This window comes from Centruroides vittatus, unplaced genomic scaffold (assembly GCF_030686945.1).
Source record: "Centruroides vittatus isolate TY-2023 unplaced genomic scaffold, ASM3068694v2 contig_19, whole genome shotgun sequence".
Taxonomy (NCBI): domain Eukaryota; kingdom Metazoa; phylum Arthropoda; class Arachnida; order Scorpiones; family Buthidae; genus Centruroides; species Centruroides vittatus.
The window spans coordinates 1,267,325-1,289,868 of record NW_027121169.1 but is presented as its reverse complement, the minus strand read 5'-3'; the positions used below and the strand labels follow the sequence as shown (position 1 = coordinate 1,289,868).

General features: G+C 31.2%; 1 protein-coding gene and 1 long non-coding RNA gene across 3 annotated transcripts in view; both read right to left on the bottom strand.

Annotated features, from left to right (window-relative positions):
- LOC136970124 (uncharacterized) overlaps positions 1-22,544 on the bottom strand; it is a 162,826-nt gene that overhangs the window by 131,021 nt on the left and 9,261 nt on the right. The gene's annotated exons all lie outside the window — the stretch shown is intronic.
- The window catches only part of Smg6 (Smg6 nonsense mediated mRNA decay factor), a 72,132-nt gene that overhangs the window by 44,020 nt on the left and 5,568 nt on the right, over positions 1-22,544 (bottom strand). Inside the window, exon 2 of the mRNA XM_067264486.1 lies at positions 521-2,483. Coding sequence (XP_067120587.1) covers positions 521-2,483 — 1,963 coding nt within the window. The remainder of the gene's footprint in view (positions 1-520; positions 2,484-22,544) is intronic.

Sequence of the window (22,544 nt, the reverse complement as noted above, 5' to 3'; positions counted from 1 at the left end):
TTAAGTAAAGAATCTTTTCAAATGTAAGCTGGTGTTTTTAAGTTTTATTTTTGATTAATTTAATGATTAAAAAAAATAATAATAATGCCAGTCCAGTGTTTCTAATTTATCTAATGAAAATATTTTCTTCATGCATTATATATAAATTTTTATTAAAAATTTCATTTTATTTATGTTAATTATCTTAAATTGCATGTATAAGTCAACTCTAAGCCTATATAAATACTGCTATAGCATAATGGTAGCTTATGTATTTTGGAAGTCAACTCACATTATAAATATATGGCAAAAACCAGAATTTTGAGCTAAAAAAAAAAAATCTTGCAGTTGACTTATAGGCTGTAATTTATGGTAGAAAACATTTATTTTAATTTATCTGCTTAAAATAAGACAGTTACTACATATGCATTCCCCAAACTTTTATTTGTGTTCATGTCAGGAACATAATAGAAAATATGTAAATTATGGGTACTTTATATTAAAATATATTTTGAAAAGCCTAATTAAATTAATAATTTACCTTCGTGTTTGATTATCCTGTAACAGCTGATCTCCATAGCATGCAGGAAGAATGGGAGGAGATGCTTGTGGAGAGTAAGATTGAATAACAGGATACGAGTAGACGGGAGGCATCTGCTGAACTAGGGGAGCTGAAACTACTATTTCTCCACATCCAAACTGATTTTGAGGTGAAGATATAATTGGATATTGTCCTCCAATACCAAATGGTTCAATATTGGGGTTTTTTGGTGGATACATAACTGGTTGCTGTTTCATCACAATAACTGGTTTATCTGGATTATTAGGATCAAACAACTGCTTCTGAACAATACATGACTGTTCACATTTGTTGTAATTTCTTTCTGGCAAAGGTATCTGTTGAGACTCCTCACATACAAAAGAATCCGTAGGAATTCTAATAATACCACCACTTTTAATTTCTTTTGTTTTATCCTCAAGGCTATCAGACTTTGGTGTCTTATTCAACTTTTTAAACCTCGGAGGAATGTTCTGATCTGGTTTCTTCTCTTTTGGAGATCGTGACAGCCTTTTATTACTAACAGTCAAAGTGTTAGGTTTGTTGTCATTTTTGTGCGACTTAGAATCAGTTTTATTTTTACTGCTACTAGTGTTCTCTGACCTGACATGTCTCAACTTATCGGGAGACTTTGTATTTTGAGTATTTTCAATTAAAGACTGAAACTTTTCATTTGCTTCTACTTCTTCACTCCAGTCCCTAATTCTTGGAGAATAAGATAAATCATTTTCAATTAAATTATCTGGATTGTCTTTATTTGAAGGTGATGAAATTGTGCTTTTAACATTGTGATTAGATTCATGTTTCCATTGATTACTTTTACCCTTGCTCTTACTTCCTGATTTACTCTGAGTATGTTTTTTGTTTGTTATCATCTCAGAATGATCACAGACATCAGATGATTCACTTACATTACTGTCTAATCCGGCATTATTTTCCTCACAGTTTAAATCCTTAATATCATTGCAACGATGAAAATCTTCCTGGCTAAATGTCCTTGTAGATAAATTCTCTACTGATATAAGTTCAGAGTCCCAATCTTCTTCACAATGATTAATATGATTATTCACTAAATTAGTGGAACTGGAATAAGATGATTTTGGTGAATAACTTTTACGACTTCTTGACTTTGAATACTTCTTCTTATCACTATTTTTCAATTTATCATGAATTTCTGAAGATTCATCTGTGTCATCAAATCGGTATTCATCTTTATACAAATTAACTTTGCCAGTATAGTGTCCTTTTTTATTAAAATTTCCTTTATGAAACATTTTAGAATTTGTATTATTAACCATTTTACTATCACTATTATTGCAGTTTGAATTATATCTATCATCATTTAACTCATCCAAAGAAGCTGAGTGAGACTTAGCAAAACTTCTCTTCTCCTTAGAATGATCTCTTAGAGGTGGTGTAGTATCGCTACCCATCTTCACAGACCTATTTCTCTTATGACCTGTAGAATATTTTTTTGATGAAAAATGTTCACTTTGTTTAATGGCATTATCAAAATCTCTGTCCAGTTTCTTTGATGCTATGACTCTTGATTCATCTGGCTTACCTACTTCTTGAAGAGCTACCACTCGAGGTTTTGGAGGAACATAAACTTCTCTATCTGGTCGTCTCAGTTTCAATTTTCTTGAATTATCACTCTCAGGTGACGATTTATCTAAATCACTTTTATCAAATAATTCTAAACCAATATGATTCATGTTCTGTTTATCAATATGATTATATTTTGCATCTTCATCTTGTAAGCTGGCATCTAACTTTTGATTAGTGTTATCAAATTTTTGATTATTTTTATTCCACAATCCCATACCGGGTCTGTAGATTTGTATTTCTGGCCTTTTATTATCTTTCTTGGTTTGTTTATGTTTTTCATCAACATGATTCATAATGGAAGAATGCATTTCTTTCTTTGCAGAACGAACTGATTCACCTAAAAGTTAAAAATAAGATTTTATATATTTTATATAACTTAAGAAGATTATGTATTTTTAGATTTAATCCTACAAACAAATATAACATATGATGTAAAATTACAGCTAAGTTTCATGTCTACGCAACTATTAATGAAATGAATCAATAGGTTTGGTTGAAATTCTCATAAATATTAGTTTAAAAAGTAATATAAACATGTATTATACTATGAACAATAATGATTTATTTATGTCTGAAGTTTTTTTAATAGTGCATTATTTTATCATCAAAACAATAACAGATCCAGAAATCTTTAGAGGGTTTGCAGAAAGGAAATCAATATGCCTTACAAAACATTTTACTATTTAAGGTGATTTAATATATGCTTTGCTTGCAAACAACATGCAGGAAGGTGTTGCTGTGTCTTGTGCACTCCCTAAATCAACCCTTGTACCAGTGTTATAAAATGTATATAAAGACAAATTCTACAAATACAAGATGTCTCATAAGTCTAAAATCATAGACTAAACCAAATAATTTTTAGTGCCTACAGAATAGCTAGCAAGCATCTAATCAGATTTTTATCTCCAGCATCACTTGGAAGTATTGATCTACCACTAAAAATTCAGTGTTACACATTAAGAGAAGTATATTGTTGATGCTTATAACACCATCTCTCTCAATGCCATTTTTCTTGCAGCTATTTGACTAGATATCTCGTTTGCTTTTTTAATGCTGGATATACCAAACATCTTCTAAAATACAGATCATTTTTGTTATTTTATCCTATTGTTCCATATTTTAAATTATAATTAAATTCAATAATATCAAAAGGTAGAAACACTAATATAAATAAAGATATAATTACAAATAACCAAGCCTAATGTACAGTATACTGTAGTAATAAACAAATGATGCTGCCATATTTTAATTGGGCTATAATGTTGCTAATTAATCAAATTATTATCCAATTAAAATCAGTTCAGACATAATGATAGTATATAAATGAATAATATCACTTGAAAATGAATAAAATAGAAACAAAAGATGAATACAAAAACAATTTGAAGGTAAGGTTATGAAAGAAGATTGGAGAAGTCATAAATAATACATATATGAATATAATGAATGTAGAATCAATTTAAAATATGTTATTTACAAATATAAATATAATGACCAAATGTACATATAGTAAAAATATAGCTAACAAAACAGCAAAATATGAGGAAAAACAAAAAAAATAACTAATTTTCTAACTTCTAAATATCTACAAGTGCAGTAATTGAGCTTATGATTCAAATTAAAATATATTTGGAAACAGAGATCAAATGGAGATCCAACATCTGCACAGTAAGCTGAGGTTGAGAATTTAAATTGCATTCCATGTCAATTGTTTCCTCTAGATCTTTCTAAATTATTCAATTAATTCAAAAATCAATTTATATAAATTTTTTTATTCACTAACACAAGGTGTGTTACCATTTCAACACTTGGCTGCATTTCATCTTTATTTAGTTGATATGGTTACAAGTATGATAACAAATTTCAGGCACTAACCCTCCTCAGTCAACTAAATATCAAAAGATTATACGTAAATTCTTTTTCTTATATCATCTTAACAGAGAAAATTATTTTAATTAAATTAGTAATTCTTTTCACATGACATACCATAAGCACTTTATCCAACACAGAAAGAATATACATTCATAGGACTGGTGGATTAAAAATTAATTTATAATTAATATTAGTACAAGACAGTGGCCTAACTATCCATCTTTAGACCAAATCATATAATTAACTGATTAAATTACCAATCCAAACAAAAACATTTAAGATCTAAAAAAAATTATGTCAAGAAAAAATTTATGAAAATTTAGACTACAGTCAAAACTTATCTTAGGAGTTTTTCTTTGGTAAAAATAAGCTTGGCACTTGGAGGCAAAATGTAGAAAACAATAATACAGGTAAAAATCTTGTGAATACTGCTTCCAAGCTCATTTTTACCAAAGAAAAACTAAGAAAAATTTTGACTGTTGTCTAAATTGTCATAAATTTCTACTTGGCTTAATTTTTTTACTCCTCAGATGTTTTTGTTTGAATATCAATTGTTTTTGTTTAATAACTGTATTATTACATCAAGACATAAAGATGATAACATACAATTCGGTCGGCACTCAGTGACTGAACACACCACCAATCAAATGCACTGTCAATGAAACACTTTCAACATTCATTTCAGTTGGTGCCGACAGATGCTTTCAATATGCTGCTTAAAAAATTGTCATAAAAAGTTTTAATTGGCATATATTTTAGCTTTTGTTATTCTGAGTAACATTTTGAATAAAATCCATTTGTTTCCATGCAATTTTATCTTTAAAGCATAAAATTAAGCTGTGAAACTGAATTAGCTCTATGGGGAAACCCCCATAAACTTTGACCTATTGATCCAAAAGGTTTGCCAGCACATCACTGATAATGAGAAAAGCTTAAGTTTAAAATCTGAGCTTTCTAGATCCAGTAGTTTTCTCTACAAGCATCTGCAGTTCCAAATGAAGAAAAAGAAGAAAATACAGCTATTTTAGCAATTTTTGCATTTTTCAATTGCTTATATTTTGGCAACCGCATTACAGAAATCTTGAAATTTTGCACACTACTTAAGAAAACAATTTTCTTTCAAATGAGATATTCGGAATTACTTCAGGTGTTTGAGATGGAGAAATCAAATCCTGAAAATCAGCAACTCTGATTCCTGTATATGTAGTAAGTCAGTAAATTTTTAATTGGCAGGGAGTCCCTGCTGTGACTCCTGATGTAGTGACATCTCAAAGCTCAGATTGTAGATACAATCCATACGCCTTAGCCATGAACATAAATACAAGTGCACATGTGCTAATTAGTCAAATCCAGTGACAAAATAGCAGTGATGGCTCAAAAATTCAATTAAATCAATGTAAGCTTAATCTCAACAAAGGGGTTTAAACCTACTTCATTATTGTCTGGAAATACCATATTTAAAAAAAAAAAAAAAAAAAAGTAGTTCAAAGCATGTGTTTTTCCTTAAGCATTACAGGAACAGATAAAATCTTGAAAACTGCTCATCGTTCTACCTGCTTTCCCTTTCACATTTGGATTCATCCACAGTAGATAGATAGGCATGTCTTTCGCAGCCAAAACTATATTTACTTAAATTTAACCACAATATATAATGTTGAATCCAAAAAAGAAATGATGAATATGTAAAATATTTTTACATTTATATATTAATTAATTATTTTTAATTAAACAATAAATTTTAGAATTGTGTAAACTTTATTGATGCTTATAGCAGTGCACTATATAATCATCTCAGTTATAAAATGCATATAAAAACAAGTTCTAAAAATACAGGATGTCCCATAAGAATTATGGGACACAATTCAGTTGGCTAACTGTCGGCACATATGTTTGTGCATATTTTTAAAATCAAACTTTTATTGACATTTGAAAGCTGTAGAACTACAGAGCAAATTAACAGTTCAAGTTAATCATTTGATCAGTCCTAATACCATAAATTGGACTGGATGCTTTCAAAACCATAACTGAATGAGTGATAAAGTAATTATTTATTAAAGTAAATAAAAAACCATTTTTACGTTAATGATCACTATACTAATTTAAGCAATTTAAAAGTTTAGAATTTTTCAACAGATAAACTAGATTTAAAACAAGGATAATGATTAATTTTGTATATTTCTACAGGCAATACATTTTTTGCACACCAATTAAAAATTCTTGTCATAAGTATTGTACAAAGATGTGGAGACTTTTGCCGAGTCATTGCATTTAGCAACACAGTAGATGTAATGACTATGGTACAGTAACTATGTTAAACAAGCAAACACAAATCCCTAAAGCAATCATATAAAGAATTCTTTTTGTTTTTCATTTTCATCATAAACACCTTCCAGAAATTTGGTCAATAATTTTTCTTTCAATAAAACAAATCAATGAACATATAAACCCCCCTATAATATATATACAGGGTGGGCCAGCGAAAACGAAACAGCAGAGTGTTCGTGTTCGTCCAAGCAAAGCGCTCGGACAGGTCGATTTTACTCTCGAGGGGACATCTTTTGCAATAAAGTTTTTGCGATTCTGAATACAACAGACAACAAAAAAATTTTAAAAACTCATTTATTTTGTATTAACTAAACAAGCATTTATTTCGAAAAAAATGTTTGTTTAGTTAATATTCAGAATCGCAAAAACTTTATTGCAAAAGATGTCCCCTCGAAAGTAAAATTGACCTGTTCGAGCGCTTTGCTTGGACGAACACGAACACTCTGCCGTTTCGTTTTCGCTGGCCCACCCTGTATAAATATTATAATACAAAACAATTCCTTTATAGAACTAATATATAACATTGTTTCCTGCTATAAACGGTGATAAAAATTGTAACAAATATGGAAGAGAAATGTCAAGTCAATAACACTGATCATTAATATAATTGCTAAACAGCAAACCTGTCTCTAGCAACGACAAAAGTCATTCCAACAACAATGATGATAATGATAGTATCTATCATCTTAACCAAGTAACTACATTAAAACAGTTTTGTTTATTTTTATCTAAATCTATAAATTAACTTAAATATAAACTATATTTGCTGTAAATGGTTCTGCTCTTGAGTGTCTTTAGCAATTCTGATGCTTCATGCTTTATTTGTTTTTACTATAATTTTTCTTTATAAATAATATTAGATTTACTTACTTATGCTGTAATTTAAAATAATGTAAGAGCTAATTAATTATTATAAATATCTTTAAAAATATGCAAACTATCATTTGCATATTTTTAACTAGGACATTGTGTTATTTTGTTATATCGTGATAGAACTGAGGTGAAGCCAGAAAGAAAGAAGTGATCCTTGCATCTGGACAGGTAAACTTTGAACTTGCTGCCAAAAAAAGGCTATCCTTGTATCTGCCAGCCACAGAAGAGGCAACCTCGCAAGGAGAAGCAACCTGAAAATTGTGTTTTGTTTGTTTTTCATGCCTATTTTCCATTAGGTACATGCAATTTTGTTTTTATTTTTGATCCCTAAATTCCATTAGGCACTCAGTTGTATCAGGGAGCACGGACATTGCCACTTTGACCCCAAAGTATATTGTCCTAATTTTACATTTAAATGGACTCTTATTACATTTCTGAATTCCTCATTGCAATTAATGGAAAATGGCAAAGTTTTATCAAAATCAATTGATCAAATTTTGAGATCAAATGCAACTTTGTAAGCCACATAGAAGAGGCTTTGCTAATGTTCCACCTCAAAAATGCTTCTTATAGTAGCATCCAATCTCTCAATTTCATATGAGATTAGATGCAAGCTATATTTTATGAGATGGCAAGGATTAAACTTTGTCACACAGTTTGTAAAGTATTTTACCTTTCCGATTTCTCTCAAACATTTTATATCAGGTAAGACCAATCTAGCTTTATATATGAGTATATATCAATAACAAAAACAAGATCCACAATTTTGAGATTTAGTTCTTCCTCCACAGTAAAGTTGACAGATGGTTATATAGAAGCTAACATACATATAAAGCTGTCTTATTTATCTGCAGAGCCATCCCATGCAAGCAAGATATCATCTACATATTATAAGTACAGGATTGAATAGCAGATAGCCTAAGGAGTGTTGAAAATACTATATTCTATCTATATTCCTCATGATAAGCTCTGCCAAAATAGGTGAGAAAGGGGAACCCATTGGCACTCCCTGGGTATGTCTGTATATAGTACCATTAAATTGAAAATAATTGTTATCTGAGATGAGAAAGAGAGCCTCTCTTGAATGTAACACTTGCAACACTAGGTATCCAGAGTTAAGTAGTAGTGCATATTAGCTTCTATATATCCATCTATCTACTTTGCTGTGGAAGAACTAAATGCCAAAATTTTCCTTTTAGATCTGGAAATACAAAGATCCACAATATTTCATAACTATATGAATATATGTTGCTAGACTTTTTAATGTAGGTTACTCAAAATAAACTTTAATATGCAAAATCTCAAGAGAAGCAAAAAAACATAACCAAACTAAAAGAACTGGAACAGAAGCATATACATTGCATACAAATGCATTCTTTTTATCATAGAATAATCTGAAAAATCACATCTAAATCAGATTTCCTTAAAGAAAATACAAACTAGTATTATTATAAACATTTAGTTAATCTATTTCATATTAATCACTCATTTACGTGTAAACAATATTATTTAATTGTATTAAAAAATTTTATATGACATTTGTAATTTAAGATTCAATATATTATCATGGGCTATAGTGATTGAATCGTCTTCATTGTTAGCCTTGCAACAGTTACTTTATATAAAGGAACAAGTCAACTATGACAAATTAATTCATTTCAAGTACTTTGTGAGTCAACAGTAAATTATACTAAAAGAAGAAACATTAGTATTAGTAAAAACAAAAGGAAATACTTTTCAACTGCAGACTAAATTTTTATAAGATGCGTTTTAAAAAACTACTGGTTTTCCGTCTATTTTTTAATATCAATGTTTTTGTTTTATACTGATAATACTTCATCAGTTAGTAGTTGATTAATAACCATTAGTTTTTTGATGGAGATAAACAATATAACAAGTTATTTATGTTAAGAAAAGAAAACTGGGAGATAAATACTCTGTAAGAACTTATTTTTGACTATATGAAAACTAATATAATCACAAAAGTGCTCCTATAATATTCAACCAAGGATGACTGAAGAGGTAGTGATAAAGGCATATAAAAGATCATTACATTGTTATATAATTTGACTAAACTGATCTGATAAGTGATGATAAGTGGTGCATGAAAAAACAAGATGTCAACAAAAGCAAAATAAACTGTGAAATATACCAAACAACAAGACAATTCAAATCAAAACCGTCCTATTGTTCTTTTTGTCTGTTGTCTTGCATTGCATGTTTTGTGCTAGCACATTTTTCCCAAAGATGAACCTTTACTATTATTATGAAGATCCACATGTCTACAAATTCTGAAAAAAAGAATTTATATATTGAGATTGAAGAGGTACTTGTTATGTCTAAAATGACTATTATAAAATATATACATAAATTATTCTGCAAATTATGTGCTTCAAAATCATTCTGTTGTGTCTTTAATCCAGTGTAATAAGTCCATCTTTGGAAAAAGTGCACTAGCACAAAACTCAAAATTGTTGTGGTTAAATAGCCAATGAAAACTTAAAATAGCCAAAAATATTTCTGTAAAAATAAATTTTCAGTTGCCTTAAACCAGCCACCTCTTCTTACATTTAAGACTGTACCAAGTTTTATGAAGTTTGAAAATAAAACTCTTTTTCACTCCTAATTTAACACCTGTAATTTGTAAACTTCAATATTTTACCAAAGAATAATTAGGCTACTTATATATTTACTTACATTCCACATTCAGTTTAAAATGTTTCATTTTAGTTTATGTAAAAATGTATAAGTAGTTTTATAGCAATTTAGCTTTCAGACAAAAAAGTTAGATATTTTTGTTAAGCTCTGCCAAATTATTTACAAAAATTGCTTAATTCTTCCTACTGTGAGTAGGGGCTGCATATTCACCAGGAGTTCATTGTCTTAAAGAAACCTTATTTCACTTTTCATAACAAATATTTTGTTCTGCGTCAATATCTGTATAATGCCTCTAAAGTGTTTTAAAAAGCCCTTATATAAATTAATATTGCATAGAATAATCAAAGTACAGTCAAACCTGTTTTTATGCGGGGGATAGGGACCGCATTAAAAAAAACGCATAAAAAAAATCTCACGAAACTTCACGAATGGCTGTAAATAATAGTTTTCGCGACACAATTAAAAAATATTTTTTTTTTATGCGGTCAACAGGGACAGCATAAAAAAAGTCTCACATAGAAAATAACTCAAAACCGTACGTAATAGAATTTATTGACAACAGATGTCAGCACTTGACTGCATCGTCTGGTCTATCGTCTGTTTTACATATTTTTGTCCAGGTGGTGTTTTGTTGACTTAAAAAGTAAATTATTTCATTTTTCGCATATTCATGCAATAATATTACTATAATAAGTGCATTTATGCTATAATAAGTTTATTTAGCTATAATAAGTCAACGTAAGACATGACGAATCGCACGAGACTAGTCGCCAACTATACCGCACAAATTAAAAATTCGCATTAAAAAAATCGCACAAATAAAAATCGCACATAAAAAGAGCGCATAAAAACAGGTTTGACTGTATATAATTATTGTAATTACTGTTCACTAAACTTACTCTTTAGTCAATAGTTTTATACTCTAAAACATTTTCAGCCTTTCTAAGGTCATCTTCATTGTAGATTTGCTTATAAGCACTATTCAAACACAAAAGATGTTAATACAAATTTTAAAACACATCCTTTGAACAACAAATAGGTTCTTCAAATGCTCAAATTAGCACTTGTAATGACAAATGTTTCATTAATGCTACAGTAGAATTTGTTCCATAATTCAAATTCATACCAAATACTTATATGAAATGTTCTATCCAGGTTAGTATTCAATAAGAATTCTAACATAGAACTAGTAATTAAACATTTGCAATTATGAAAGTTAATTTGACCATTTGAAGAAACTGTTGTTTGAAGGGTTAGTATTCTAAAATTTGTCCTAATGGCTGTGTTCAGCAGCATAACTGAGCAAAGATGTTTCAGTTTCAATTGGTAGCTGTTACATAGTAATGTAGATCTGCTGAACAATGAGTTATATGTTAGAATAGCACGTTGGTGGCACTAGAAGTAGTTTCTGCTTTCATGTGTATGAACTTGTGTTTATTTAAGTTAAAGATAAATTTATTTTCTTTAATTTATATTAGATATACTTGTTTTCAGTGGTTCATGAACACTTATTGGCATATTAATGCTGCAATGAATACCTTTGTATTGTTATATAATGTCTTTATTCTCTTGCATGGATGCAAGCAATCAATCAGTTGCAGTTAGCAAAAGGTAGAGTAAATAAAATATGCTACTAAATGTAACCCCAAACATGTTCCAAAACAGCACTACTATAGAGGGTGTTCAGCATAAAAATACTCAACAGCTACAGAACTGCTGAATGCAGCCAATGTCTTTGTGTTTGTACTGTCTAGAAGCAAAATGCTGCAATAAAGATGACTTACACGCTGAAAATGTTTTGGAATGTAAAACTAATGGTTGAGGGGTAATGTTAGCAAATGGGTAAATAAATTTCATTAAGTTTTGTGTGAGTTATTATTATAATTCATAATATTTATTTATGTTTTAGTAAGTTACCTGCATTGAATTACAATGTGTTTCAACATACAGAAACACGTCAAAAGATCGATTATTCACTTTTACTGAAACAATTTTGATCTAGAACCACGTAATTTATTTATGATCTTAGATGAAAGTAAACAATACCAAAAAACTGTTTAAATAAAATAAATTTTTTAATATGCTTTTACAAATTTTAATTGATATTAAATATACCACATTACTTCAATTCTAAGATGTCCCTGATTGTAAGAATAACTATCAATTAAAAATTATTTCTATTTCTAATATTATTATTCTATAACTATCAATTATTTTTATACTCTTTTGCATGTCTAATATAATAGTTATATTGGCCTCATTAATATGAAATGTTTGATAGAAGCAGACCTTGTACAGAAAAATGAAATGAGCATCAAACATGGCAAATATACAACTTGAAAAATCTAAAATTAATTAAAATTAAATCTAAAAAAATCAAAAACATTTTAAGTACGATGAGATATCGAAATTCAACGTCTTACAGAATGCACAGGTATCCAAACGGTTGGTTCATTTAATCATTATCTGCTACTTTTAAAAGCTGATGATTATTATTAACTTGTCTCTTAAAGGTTTTTTTAATTCTTTATTAAGTTTTTAAACCATTTAATCAATATATATATATATATACAGTCGAGTCTGCATAAGTCATCATAGGTATAACTGGACACCGTCAGTTAAATAGTCAGTTTTCTGTGGTCCCGGCCAACTTACATAGGCATTAATGTTAAAAAAACTCTGGTTTACTCGACACCATTTAACTCCTCACCACTGGATAAGTCTATAAATTTTTGCTGCCCCACACTCATTTAGACCAGTGGTTCTTAATCTTTTTATACTTGCAGCCCACCAAATATTTCATAATTTTTTTGTGACTCCCATTTTTAATAATAATTTATATTTGTTAAATTATCTATAAATAAATAACGACTAACCCGTCACAAAGCTATACATCCACAAGAGCCGAATTATCGGGCTAGAGTTGGCTATAATAAATAAATAATTAATAAGACAATTTGGCACTAGAGCTTGGCGTTAGGTGCCATCTCTTACTAAACTTAATAATTATAATTAAATTAAATAAATAATTTTAATAATTTGGAACTGGAGGAAAAGAAATCGGCCCGAAGCGGGACTCGAACCCGCAACTTCTGCTATCCGTGCAGACACGTTACCAGTTACGCTACCCGGACCTTCAGTCCAAATTATTAAAATTATTTATTTAATTTAATTATAATTATTAAGTTTAGTAAGAGATGGCGCCTAACGCCAAGCTCTAGTGCCAAATTGTCTTATTAATTATTTATTTATTATAGCCAACTCTAGCCCGATAATTCGGCTCTTGTGGATGTATAGCTTTGTGACGGGTTAGTCGTTATTTATTTATATTTTATACGCCTTGCCGGGGTTGCGATGGCCGGTTGAGTGCCTTGGGAGGACATGGGCACTTGATGTGTCCCCAGCCGGCATTGTAATGACTGTCGATGGTCGTCGTGTTAGCTTATATATACTGGAGGAGGCGATCGGACTGAAGGTCCGGGTAGCGTAACTGGTAACGTGTCTGCACGGATAGCAGAAGTTGCGGGTTCGAGTCCCGCTTCGGGCCGATTTCTTTTCCTCCAGTTCCAAATTATTAAAATTATTTATTTAATTTAATTATAATTATTAAGTTTAGTAAGAGATGGCGCCTAACGCCAAGCTCTAGTGCCAAATTGTCTTATTAATTATTTATTTATTATAGCCAACTCTAGCCCGATAATTCGGCTCTTGTGGATGTATAGCTTTGTTAAATTATCTACAATAAATTGATTTCTTTATTATTGCTTTATCTTTTTATGTAATAATGAAATAATAAAGTTATGATTTATATTTATCTATTTAAATAAAATTTAAACTTCACAATTAAACATGAAAACTCATTAATTTTTAACAGCAAATAAAATAAGAAACATGTCGATAAATCGATCCAAAGTCGTGCTAAAACTAAACTAAAACACCCACAACTTGTAAAGATTTTGCATATCTTTTGCAAAGATATTTAAATTTTCAAAGCCTATTACTAAGCCTACTATTTTCCTAATTATTTTTAAAATTCCAAGCATTAATAGTTTTAGAATTGCTTTGGAATAGAAGAAGTAAATACTGTGGTGTAAGTAGCATATTTGCATTTATTTCTGTACTAACAAAGTTGTATGTAGGAAGAAATAAAAAATAAATAAAAACCTAAATAAGAAAACTTTATCTTTTTTATTTCACTTTTCAATACGATATTCGGTTATACATCAATTTTCTTTTTATTATATTCTGAAAGAAATTTTGCATAATTTCGGCGGCCCCCGACAAACTTCTTATGGACCCCCTGGGTGCCGCGGCCCCTGTTAAGAATCACTGGTTTAGAAGTCTGATAATTCGACTCCCCCTTCTGAAAAAATGAGTTCACACCGCACAGTGCGGCGTAAGCTCATTTTTTTCAGAAGGGGGAGTCGAATTATTTGTTAATATATAATATATACATATTAATAAAAATTAGTGATGTAACGAATAGTATATTCGGCCAGGAGCGTGGCCGAATGGCCGAATATTCGGCCAAACTATCCAGCTTGATTAACGCACGTACGAAAATTGGCGCGCAAACCGCATTATGGCAAGGATCGCGCACCCTGCTCTCTATTGGCCCGTTGTCACTACGATTTTTTCTTCCAGTAGGTCTAAATTATTTAAATTAATTAATTAAATTATAATTATTAAAGTTAATATGAGATGGAGCCTAACATCTACCTCTAGTGTCAAATTGGTTTATAATTTATGTAATAGCCGTAAATAGCCCGATACGATTCGGCAGTTGTTGGTATTTAGATGTAAATTATAACTTTTAAGTTATTTTATTTGCAATCGATCTTTTTAACTTTTTAATCGAGCACCAAAATTTTGTTTTTACTACGTATTTGTATACTGAATAGTATCCGAAGGATATACTGTACTTTAGTGGGGACATATGGTCTAGTTTCTCCCCAGTTGTGGAACAGTTCAAATATATTATTGGGGGTTTCTATTTGTGAAGTTTTGTGATATTTTGTTGCTATTGTTTTTGTCAATATTTTAACATTTGAAATCATGTTAAATTTTTATCTTTTGTATGTAATGAGAAATGCTCATTCTTTGCTTTATATATAAAATAAATTATATATTAGTTACTCATCTTCTAGAAATAGATAATTCTTTCATTAAATACGATAAGTTTCAATAAAACGTTTCGTAAATCATTTTAAAATATCGTAAAAAATACAAAAATACACGCGAATACATAATTATGTTATGTTTTATAACATAATTAACTAAACAATAACATTAATGCCCGATACATTTTAACCTACACGCCATCAATGCCATAAGATATCGGACTAGATAAAGGCTATATTATTATTTAATTACGAAATAATTTAATACTAGAGTTAGATGCTATTTCTTATTAACTTTAATACAGTAGAGCATCGATTATCCGACTCAATTGGAAACTGGGGTTGGTCGGATAACTGAAAAGTATGAAAATATACATTAGTAGTATAGTGTATTAGGCCTGGTTTAAATACTAGCCTCCCTTTCATGGTCGAGCCAGTGCTGCCAGCTAAAACATGCAAAATTTAACAAAAATAATATTAAAGTAGCCAAGACATAATCAAATATTGTAGCACCACATCACTAGCAGACATTTGAATTTGCCGACTAGAACGCGGTCGGTTAACCGATAAGTCTGTTAATCGGGGGTCGGATAATCGATGCTCTACTGTAATTATAATTTAATGTTCAGCATTAATAAAAGTTACCAAAATGATTAGTTTTACTTACTCCCCTCGGCCGAATACTTAAAAAGTATTCGGCCGAATAGTGATTAAATATTCTGTATTCGGCCGAATACCGGATAGTAACCGAATATTCGTTACATCACTAATAAAAATGCCTTAACATTTTGTGTATTTTTATATATAAAATAATAACAGATAAACAGAAAGAAAATATACAATCTATGTCAATGTCACAGCAGAATCTGATTTTGCATTTTCTCACGTCAAGCGTTATTTGTAACATGTGTTTCACATTTCTTGTAGAAATGAGTGTCCGAAAGCTAACAACGCTTACGTTGAAGGAAAAATACGAACTTGTTTCTGAATTTGAATGTAAGGAAACTTCGCAAGCCGAATTTGCAAAACAACGAGTAATATAAAAAAAAATTTAAAGTCAATTCCTACTTAGGTCAATAAAAAAAAATTTATTTTAGTTACTTTTTATTAAATAATTTCAGTTCTCTTTTTTTCTCCTCGCGCCCTCTATCGGTCCGAATCGGCATATTGTTGACGGACGTCATAACAGTAAAAACAGGCCTGAAGATGGCCTGTTAATCAGGTTGAAAGCGTTTGTGATTAAAATATCTAATTCTCAGCAAAATTAAGGTGTTGTATTATAGTGACGGACGTCATAGTTTAAATTTAATTAATTAATGAATTAATATTTGAAAAAAAAACTGTATTAACATCAAGTGTCATCCACTAAAAGTTTATAAAAATGTATTTGAACTTGACTGGCTGAATAAAAAGTATTTTATTAACGATTGAAAATTTTAACAAGATATATAAATAAATATATATATATATATATAGGGAGAGTGTGAACTAATAGTAAGAATTGAAAAAAAATCTTCCAAAAACATCCAGAAGAAAAAAGAGGAAATTAATAAGCTTTTTCTTGGATTTTCTTCACAGTGTCTCGAAAATGCAGAGAAAGACGCCGTACAAAGATGTCGAAGATGCTCTGGCACGTTGGCTAAAGCAAATTCGTTCATCGAATCTTCCTGTTTCGGGACAGATACTGAAACAAAAGGCGATGGAAATTGTTCGGGTACTTGAAGTAGAAACCAACTTTACTGATGGATGGTCAGAGGTACAGTACATTGCACTACTGTATTTTCCTAACTGTAGTATTGTGGTTTTTTCAACTTCGTATATCGAGCTTTAGTCGTCATATCGTATAACTTGACACATTTTCACTTCCCCTTGGGGTGTCGACTTATGCGGACTCGACTGTATATATATATAAATTATGCTATTCATATGAAGAATTATAAATTACAGCACAGATGTGGAAAATACAAAGCATCAAAGCTGATAATATACTTTTGGGTTAATGTTACCCTAGGTATACAAAATGGTGGCTCGTCTTCGATTCCAGCAATCAGAAGACAGGGAACAGTGGGGACGCACGTTCTAACCTAATCTAACCCAACCTATTCAAATAAATTTCCATAATAATTTGGTTGCTAATAATTATGGTAATTTATTAGAATAGGTTAGGTTAGATTAGAATGTATGTCCCCACCGTTCCCTGTCTTCTGATTGCTGGAATTGGAGACAAGCCGCCATTTTGTATACCTAGGGCAGGGATGGCGAACCTGTGGCACGTAAGAGAAATCATCTGGCACGTAATATATCATATGATTTCTGTCTTTTTCAATCATCTTTTCTGTTTATCACCTGATCATCTTTTTTCAATCAGACTTTTTACATTTATTTGTAAGCGTTTTCGTTTAATTTCTTTAAATATCATTATTCAAAGTCTAAGACATTGGCACGCATTAACATCTTTAAAGCTAAGTATGCTTACGATATGGCACGCGGACTCAAAAAGGTTTGCCTGACCTAGGGTAACATTAACCCACTTTTGTTTCAATGATATATCATAATTTAATCTTTTTGAAAACATTCTAAATGACACAATCTAAATTTAGCTGAATTCAATACTTCATTATGAATACATATACTGTAACTAAATTCACAACAGGATAAATAGACATGACAAAGATTAGTTTGCATACAGAGTAACAACTAAGCTACAACTTGCGCTTCAGAATTTGTCAAACTATCAAGTTTTTTATTTAATACTAAACATAAAATGCATCTTGACTTTTGAGATGTTAAAATGTGGAAAAAATATACATCTGATAATCAAGAAATATGATATTTTACATGCATGATGTTTTAAACTATTTATTAAAAGAAACCATATTAAAATAAGCAAAACACATTATTATAATTTTGCATAAGATCAAATAAAACTTAATAAAATTATATTTAATATTTAAATAATAAAAAATAAATATATAATTAACTAATTCATATGCATGTGTATTTTTCCCTTAAATGTTCTAATGATAAAACCTCATTATAACACACAGTTTGGGTCCAAACAGATCAAAAGTTTAAAAATATATATAATTTATAATTTTTGGGACTAAATAACTGCTTTATTACCTTGTTTACATGATTAATTTTGCAGTTAGTTTGTGAAATGTGTTAAGGGTATGATAAACCCTTACCTAACACATTTTCAAAATTCTTTATTCCACCACTACTGTAGACAATTTAAAAAATTTTTTAAATGTGTGACATTAGGCACTTGGTGTTTTAACCTCTTACGTAAGATAACATTCGTTGTTATATAAATTAAATACTATACAATATAATAGAAGGGTTGGAAGTATGAAAGAATCTCAAAATCTTAATGTTTGATTGTTATTTTTTGCCCGAGCAATGTGGACTCATCTGCTAGTTAAATACAGTGGTGCCTCATAAAACGTACTTAATCCGTTCCAGGTGCACGTCCGTTAAGTGAAACGTCCGTTATACGAAACGCATTTTCCCATAGAAATACATGTTAAAACATCTAATTCGTTCCGCAGCATAAAATAACCGTACTGTATCATAAAAAAATGAACATGGGGTGCGTTCTTTTATTCCTCCGCGTAACTCTGCGCGAGCGACATCCGTTTAAAAATTCCTGCGGAACGCGTTCCTAAATTCTGGTGGGGAGTGCGCGCAGTCGAACGGCAAAAACGGCCGCTTGTAGCAGTAGTTTACGGTAAAAAGCAACATGGCGTCTTCCGTGGCTCAGATAGTTTCGTTTCCGGGTCCATTATGTAGTTTTATGAATGAAAATTTAAAAATTGTGAAAGCGCAAGTTAGTGCACGCGGTGATGTAAGTGTCTTTACGAATTTTTTTCGAATGGTAGCCGGCATTCTAATTTTTTTCGTGGCTATTTTGAATGCTCTTTCAACAAATAATCCATTTTATGGTTAAATTTTACAATTGGGACTCTTCTTTTGCCTTTAAAAGCTCATATTTTAGAATTATAGATTCCTCCATCACGATACTATCGATAGTGCGAGCGCTGCCATCTTTCTTTCACCGTCGTTCCTAAATGCCTACAAACAGCAGCGCACTCCCGTAGTAGCGAAGACGCAGAGCTACGCTACTACGTCTTCGGTTACGTTTGTTTAGTATGTTAGGAAAACACTAACGCACCCATGGAGCAGTCGCCAATTATGTCGGAAAGTCCGTTGTTCGCAGCCAGTCCGTTGCTCGAGTCACGTAACGGCCAAACAAAAAGTCCGTTGTTCGAGTTACGTAACGGCCAAACAGAAAGTCCGTTGATCGCAGCGTCCGTTATACGAGGCACCACTCTATAAGGAAGATAATTTCCTGTGAATAAAGTAGTCAAACCTCTGCATATGAAATGTAGTATCAACATAGGCTATTAAACACGTATAGTTTTTTTCGAAGATATCAGTGGAATTTTAAAGCACTAAAAAACATATTTTATTTGTCGGAGAGATAAACCACCAAATCACGGGTGCAAAATTACCGTCAAATCGGCAAGTACTCGCAGTTTGTTTTTTAACATTCGTGAAGTTAAACTAACTGTAAGTGAAAGCGTAAATCTTGTAATACGCGAGTGTATCATATTTTGGGAAAAAGCTAGAATACCTAAAAAAATCTATACCTGTGTCAAGAAATTGGTGGATATTTATCAGGTATGGAGACTCTCAATATGTGATAAAGATCCACCAATTTCTTGTCACAGTTAGGTATAGATTTTGAAGGTATTCTAGCTTTTTCCCAAAATATGATACACTCACGTATTACAAGATTTACGCTTTCACTTACAGTTAGTTTAACTTCACGAATGTTTAATTTTGCACCCGTGATTTGGTGGTTTATCTCTCCAACTAAGAAAATATGTTTTTTAGTACTTCGTAATTCCACTGACATCTTCGAAAAAAACTATACGTGTTAACAGCCCGACAAATTGTGTTAGAATGGGGAACAAAGCGAATACGTGCCACTTCTCTAACACCATATGTATGGAAATGATTCGATGCAAGTCGGCACGGGTTCTAGTGATCAAAATGAGCTGAAATTTATTGTGGGAGTATTTAAGGGTAAAATAAACAAAACTAGGCCCTATGCGTTAGAAAAAAAAATATTCGAAAAATAAGAGAGACCTAGTGTACTGTACTTACTATCAGATTTTCATGCATAATTTTCGCGAACTAATAGTACTTAAGTACAGTATATAAATTTTCTTTTCCTGCCTTCTGTCGCTACACATGGTCCTTCTCAAAACTTGTTTCAGTGTTGCCAGATCTCGACGCTTCTCGTTTTGTGTTGTTTTTCCCTTATTCCTTACTTGCTTTATTCTGTCACTGGTTCTTAGGCATCGAACCGCCACTCCAACCGTTGGGACAATCCACACCTTTACAAGTACAGTCAAACCTGTTTTTATGCGGTCTTTTTTTATGCGAATTTTTAATTTGTGCGGTATAGTTGGCGACTAGTCTCGTGCGATTCGTCATGTCTCACGTTGACTTATTATAGCATAAATGCACTTATTATAGTAATATTATTGCATGAATATGCGATAAGTCAACAAAACACCACCTGGACAAAAATATGTAAAACAGACGATAGACCAGACGATGCAGTCAAGTGCTGACATCTGTTGTCAATAAATTCTATTTCGTACGGTTTTGAGTTATTTTCTATGTGAGACTTTTTTTATGCGGTCCCTGTTGACCGCATAAAAAATATTTTTTTAATTGTGTTGCGAAAACTATTTTTTACAGCCATTCGTGAAGTTTCGTGCGATTTTTTTAATGCGGTCCCTATCCACCGCATAAAAACAGGTTTGACTGTACTTTAAGACTTTAATTCTCTCTCTTTTCTGGCTATGTAGATTAAAAATTTTCAGTTAATAGTGCTTAGTGATGATGACGAAAATATTGTTGAATTTATATCAATATGTATCACTTCTTAAAAAAATTTTAATAAAGATATTTATCTTAATTATGAAAATAATAGCATGTTTTTTAATTTTTGGAACCTAATCCCCCTTCTTGTACTAGTTCTTTGTTTCGTGTAAGGAACCGTCCATAAATTACATAAGGTATTTTGGGGTGGGTGGGGGTGAAAGATTTCTTACTCAGAGGTAGGAGGGTAATAGATCTCGTCTTACGTAATATTCTTATTTTTTGATGTCGTTGAGTGGTGAAGTTTTTGAATTTGGCGGTTTCTATTAAGAATGCTCGTTGTACTAACGCCATCAAGTGTGACGTGATAGAATAATATAATGCTAGCAGACACATTTTTTATTATGGGAGAAAGGTCGTGTAGTTGTTTCTATCTCTCTCTCTCTTTTTTTTATTTGAATAAGTGCACCACTCTTGTGGTTTATGTATAACACTAAGAATATATAAACCAAAATACGTGATACAAAGTAAACATAAAATTAGTATTCAGTTTTTAGTGAAAACTAAAATGTAAAACTAGAAAGTAGAAATTATAAATAATTTTATCTTCCATATCTTTTGAACATAATTGTAAAAAGCATCAAACAGTGGCTTCTGAACAAGCTTATCGAGTGGATATGGCCACCTAAAACCAAGCATAAAGATTTCTAATTTCAGAATAAGTCTATCTTGATCGTAAATTGGATAATAATAGATCATATGGTCGACAGTGTCTAGGTTTTCTGTACAGCAAAAGCAAGAGGCAGTTTCTGCCTGGTTATACATGCTCAGTAAGTAGTTGAGCAAGTAGCAAACGTTAAATCTCTAAGTGGTGATGAGAACCTGCATTCAACACTAGGAAAATAAAGTTTTGTTATTCTAGCAGTTTTACTGCTCAACTATTATTGAGTCCACTTTTGCATAGCGTTGTCATAAATATAATTTTTAAGGCTGCTGCGTGAGAGAGGGATGTGAGTGTAGTCCTCCTTTGCAGCTGACTTAGCCTCAAAGTCGGCTTTTTCATTTCCTAGTATGTCAGTATGGCCACAAACAAACACAAAAGTTATCTTATTTACAAGACTTTTAATACGGTGCTTGATATATGTGATTTTATTGCTATTGTAATTGGGATTTAATAGAGCTTTTAGGACAGACTAAGAATCACTGTAAATGTTGATAGACAGAGTTTTGTTTAATAATGAAGTGACCCATTGGACAGCTTGGTAACAGCATCTTCTTCAACTTGATATGTGGAGGTATCTGTATCTTCTAACATTTTTTGAGCAAAATATGTCTGTTTGGAGGAAGATACAGATTCTTGAGTCAACATGGAGGGTGCTTTTGACCCATCTGTGTTGATATTAATGTCTGCATGGTTATCCATGGAGAAAGCAGATGACACCAAATGTACAGTACTCTGGGGGTAACCTTGTTTACAGGGTGATGATCAGAGATAGTAGGGTAATTGCAATGTGGTAGCATATGAACAGCCGTAGATAGGAGTAGAGCCCGTTGTTAAGCCTTTGATGTTTGTAGTTTAGAACCTTTTCTACAATACATAGTGGCAAAGGAAGGAGCTCTGCTAGTATTAGAAAGGCATTAGTACAAACAGT